Source organism: Castanea sativa, chromosome 7 (genome assembly GCF_040712315.1).
Source record: "Castanea sativa cultivar Marrone di Chiusa Pesio chromosome 7, ASM4071231v1".
NCBI lineage: Eukaryota > Viridiplantae > Streptophyta > Magnoliopsida > Fagales > Fagaceae > Castanea > Castanea sativa.
This window is the reverse complement of record NC_134019.1, coordinates 38,164,505-38,168,523: the sequence shown is the minus strand read 5'-3', so window position 1 is coordinate 38,168,523 and position 4,019 is coordinate 38,164,505. Positions and strand designations below refer to the sequence as shown.

Here is a 4,019-nt window from a genome sequence, read left to right as displayed (position 1 = left end):
TAGTGGTGTAATGTACAGGGTTTGTTTAGGAAAAGGAGTAAAAAAAAATAAATATCAAAATTATATAATATATCTTTTTAAATTTAAAAAAATATTAAATATAGGTGAGTCTGGTTGGGTTAGGTAGGTTTGTAAATCTCATAACCCAAACCTAACCTAACTCACTATTAAAAAAAAAAAATCATGACCCAACCCAACCCACCATCTCCTAAAAATTGACCTAACCCGGTGGGTTGGGTCGGGTCGGTTTGGTTTTGGTGGGTTCGCTACACATCCCTATCCTTAATACCTACAAAATGATCTCGAAAACATTAGAAAGGACCGAAATTCACTCAAAACCTAAAAAATGACCAAAACTCCTTCAATTCCCTCTAACATTTAAAAAAAAAAAAAAAACCATTACAACCTATAAAATGATCAAAATACCATTAGAACATAAAAAATGACTATAATGCCCCTGAAATCTAAGAATGACTCTCTCCCTCATTTCTTGTAAATTCACCTCCTCTGACCAACAATTCTTTCCTTTCCCTCTTTTCAGTTTTCACCTCTCTCTCTCTCTCTCTCTCTCTCTCTACGAATTGTTTTTCTTCACATTTTACGGAGCTCTAAGAATCCCACAAGCCCACGGAGCTCTAAAGTTTTGTCTGCTTCGGAATTTTCTCAGTTTGGTAGCAGCATATCTTCTTCCCTTCGATGTCGACGATAAAAGATACAGTTTCCTCTATCTCTCTCTGCATCTCTCTTTGTTCGCGAAATCTGCCGTTTATCGCCTCTAAATTTCGGTACATCCCTTTTTCCATCTGGATTTTATTTTTTATTATATGTATTTAAAATTTCCGTTTGGTCCCTTTATTGCTTGATTGTATTTAATTTTTGGTTCCCTTTTTGGGTTCGCAGGTTTGCTAGGAACACAACCCAGCAGGTTTTACTTCTTCTATTACTCCTTTTGGTCACTAGCAGGTGAGAAAACTATGATGATTGTATATACTTAAACCATGAGAATTCTATGATTATCTATGTTGCAGTGTTGGTATTGATCCCTGTTCATTATGTAAGGCAAATTTAGACAGTAGTCAATTTTTTTCCTATATTATAAGTAAGTTTGTTAATTTGTAAAAAATAGTATTGATCTATTGTTTATTTATTTATTTTGGGTCGGATGGGAGTGAAGATAAAGAATTTTAATCTATACATGGGCTTGTTATGGGTATCACCTTGTAGTACATTCTTGGATGTTAGTAGCTGGTCATAATTTTTATTCAATTTTGAGTCCACCCCTGCACTATATTATTTTTCATGAAAATGATTGATGTGAATTCAATTAAATTTCAAAATGAGAGTAATAAGTTGGAACTTAATGGACTCATCAATCATGTACAACATGTGATGATAAATCCTTACCTTTTTTCTTGCTTTTTTTCTAAGAAAAAAAAATTGTTAGTGATGGTGAAAAAAGAGTCAGGAGATTCTTGAGCACATCAAAACAGTATACTTCTCTATTCTCAATTACGCTGGAAATTTGACTTTCAAGAAGTTGGAAATTTATTTGGCCTGGGGGTCCATCTGCTTTTCACGTATTCAAGGATTCTATGACTTCTAGATCCCTTGCATCTTTTCTACATGTGTACTTCTGCATTTTGTTTCTTTATTCCCTGTAATTTGATGCTTTACTCATTTGACAGTTGTTTTTTAATTATGGTGAGAAAAATATCATTGACATGTGAACAAAGATATTAAGAATAACCTTTATACATCAAAGAATAATAATTTTTAATCTATTTATTCATATTGATTTTGTTACTTTTGTTATTGCCAGTACAAACTTATTGTTTCCTAATATTAGTGTATTCCATAAACAGGATATTGACTCAAAGCATTGGACTCCTCTTGTATCCATTTTTATCACGAACAGGCCAAGACAGAATAGTACTACACACGGTGAGTTTCACTGCTCTACTTTGAGGTCCTTGTATTGTGAGTAGTGACATTCCATGTATTTTCGCTAATTTGCATTTAAAAATAAAAAAATGTGAACTCGTAAATATCATTTGGTTAGTGTATGAGCAATAAATGTGTTAATATGATCTATATTCATGCATTGCGGCGTGAACATCTCATAAGTTATACACTATGATTAGCCTGGGTAGAGTCTTGTTTTGTGCGAATAAATATTAAATCACAAAGTCATGGTAGGTGTCAATTACTGTGTGTTTCCTGGTTTCTCTTACTTTGAAGTCCACCATGTTGATTGCAGGTGGATTATCAGTTTAATTCATCAACTGGTACACCGAAAATCCTGCGTGGTAATCAAAATTTTATGTCTAATCTTTTGATGCTGTTGCAGTGGTCTCCATATTTGTCAGAAGCAGACCTTCTGAAGGAGGTGAGCTTGTTCAAAAATTAATTTGTTCCATTGCAACTTGTTCTTTTTGACACTGTATGTTTATATTGTATCTAATTCAAATATGTGTTGTGTTAATATGCAAATATTTTACTGTGTTTATTTGGTTAATTAGATAATAGTTTACAAGTCACATTATGAAATTTTTTGGAGATGGGTTTGTGCATAGGCTAAGGCACAAAACAACAATAATAGAGGATCAATCTTTACTTCTAGTTTTTTGAGTTTTATGGTTTTGTTTCTTTCTGACTATCTTCACTTCCCTCCCACTTGCTTATCATTGCAGATATACTTGACATGTGTACTTATTTCATTTTAATGGTCATTAACCATACGTACCAATGTGTGGTCTTTTTCTTCTTATCTAATTTGTACAGATTCCTCATTTTGTAAATGAAATTGTGCAGTCATGCTGAGTTCTATTTCTCACATCTAAATGACTTCAAATTTTTTGATAATTAATCATTAACTTAAGAAGTTGGATCTTTTTAAATCCTCGTGTCAATTTTTTCATCCATGATTTCTGAGTGATAAAGGTCCAAATTACTGGTTTGTGCTCTCTATAGTGTAAGTGAATTTCTTGAAGTTATTCCAAAAGTATACATTATTAGTGACTTATTAACATGTAATGTTTTTTAATAATTGTTGGCGTTACTTGTAACATTATGTTAGCTTTATTGTGTTACCCTTTTTTTATTTTTTATTCATAAGTGTATATCTATTTTTAGGAATAATATATTGGTCCACAATCCACATGGATCATAATACAGAGAACAGTGGGGAGGTTGTGTTCATTGATTTGAATGATGATGCTGGCGAGGATGTTAATAATATTATAGATAATGACTGTATCATGGGACAACAAGGCAGTGGTGATGCTACACAAAATGTGCAAAAACACTGGATCACTATTCTTGAGAAAGGAATAGATCACTTGACAGATGCAGAAATAACTGGTTTGAGATTCAGTTCCATAGATGATGGCGGACAATTTTATAACACATATGCGAAGTTGGTTGGGTTTAGCATTCGCAAAGATGAGATAAAGCGTAACAAAAATAACATTGTTACCTCTAGGAGATGGGTTTGTGCAAAAGAAGGATTTCGAACAACAAGAAAGGAGGATAACTTAAATTGCAAGCGAGAGGCAAGGCAAATAACTAGAAATGGTTGCAAGGCAGCTTTTCGTATTAGGTTTGATCGAAGGTCAAATGAATGGGTAGTAGGAGAGTTTAAAAAGGAGCATAATCACGACTTAGTTGCTCAATTAGAGACTCAATTTCTCCGTTCACATAGGCATATTAAGGATTCTGACAAGGCTTACATTATAGCACTGCATAATGTTGGGATCAAATCAAATCAAATCATGGACAATTTGATCCAACAAGCTGGAGGGTATGAGAATGTAGGGTTCATTCCAAAAGACCTTTACAACCATGTAGTGGCAGACCGAAATTCTAACATAAGTGATGGTGATGCTGAATGTGCTTTGGCATATTTACAAGCCAAGGCAGATATGGACTCGTCATTTTTTTACCAGTACACTGTTGACAAAGAAAGCCGTTTGGCCAATCTGTTTTGGACAGATTCTCAAAGTCGGTTAGATTATGAATGT

At 33.6% G+C, this 4,019-nt stretch overlaps 1 protein-coding gene across 1 annotated transcript; it reads left to right on the top strand.

Moving 5' to 3' along the window:
* Nucleotides 1-685: 685 nt before the first annotated feature.
* LOC142642786 (protein MICRORCHIDIA 6-like) lies at nt 686-3,537 on the top strand. The gene is made up of 5 exons (XM_075817209.1): nt 686-785; nt 901-963; nt 1,863-1,941; nt 2,258-2,386; nt 3,133-3,537. Exons 1-5 carry the CDS (start codon nt 697-699, stop codon nt 3,136-3,138), a joined length of 366 nt encoding a protein of 121 aa, XP_075673324.1. The 5' UTR covers nt 686-696; the 3' UTR covers nt 3,139-3,537.
* Nucleotides 3,538-4,019: the final 482 nt, after the last annotated feature.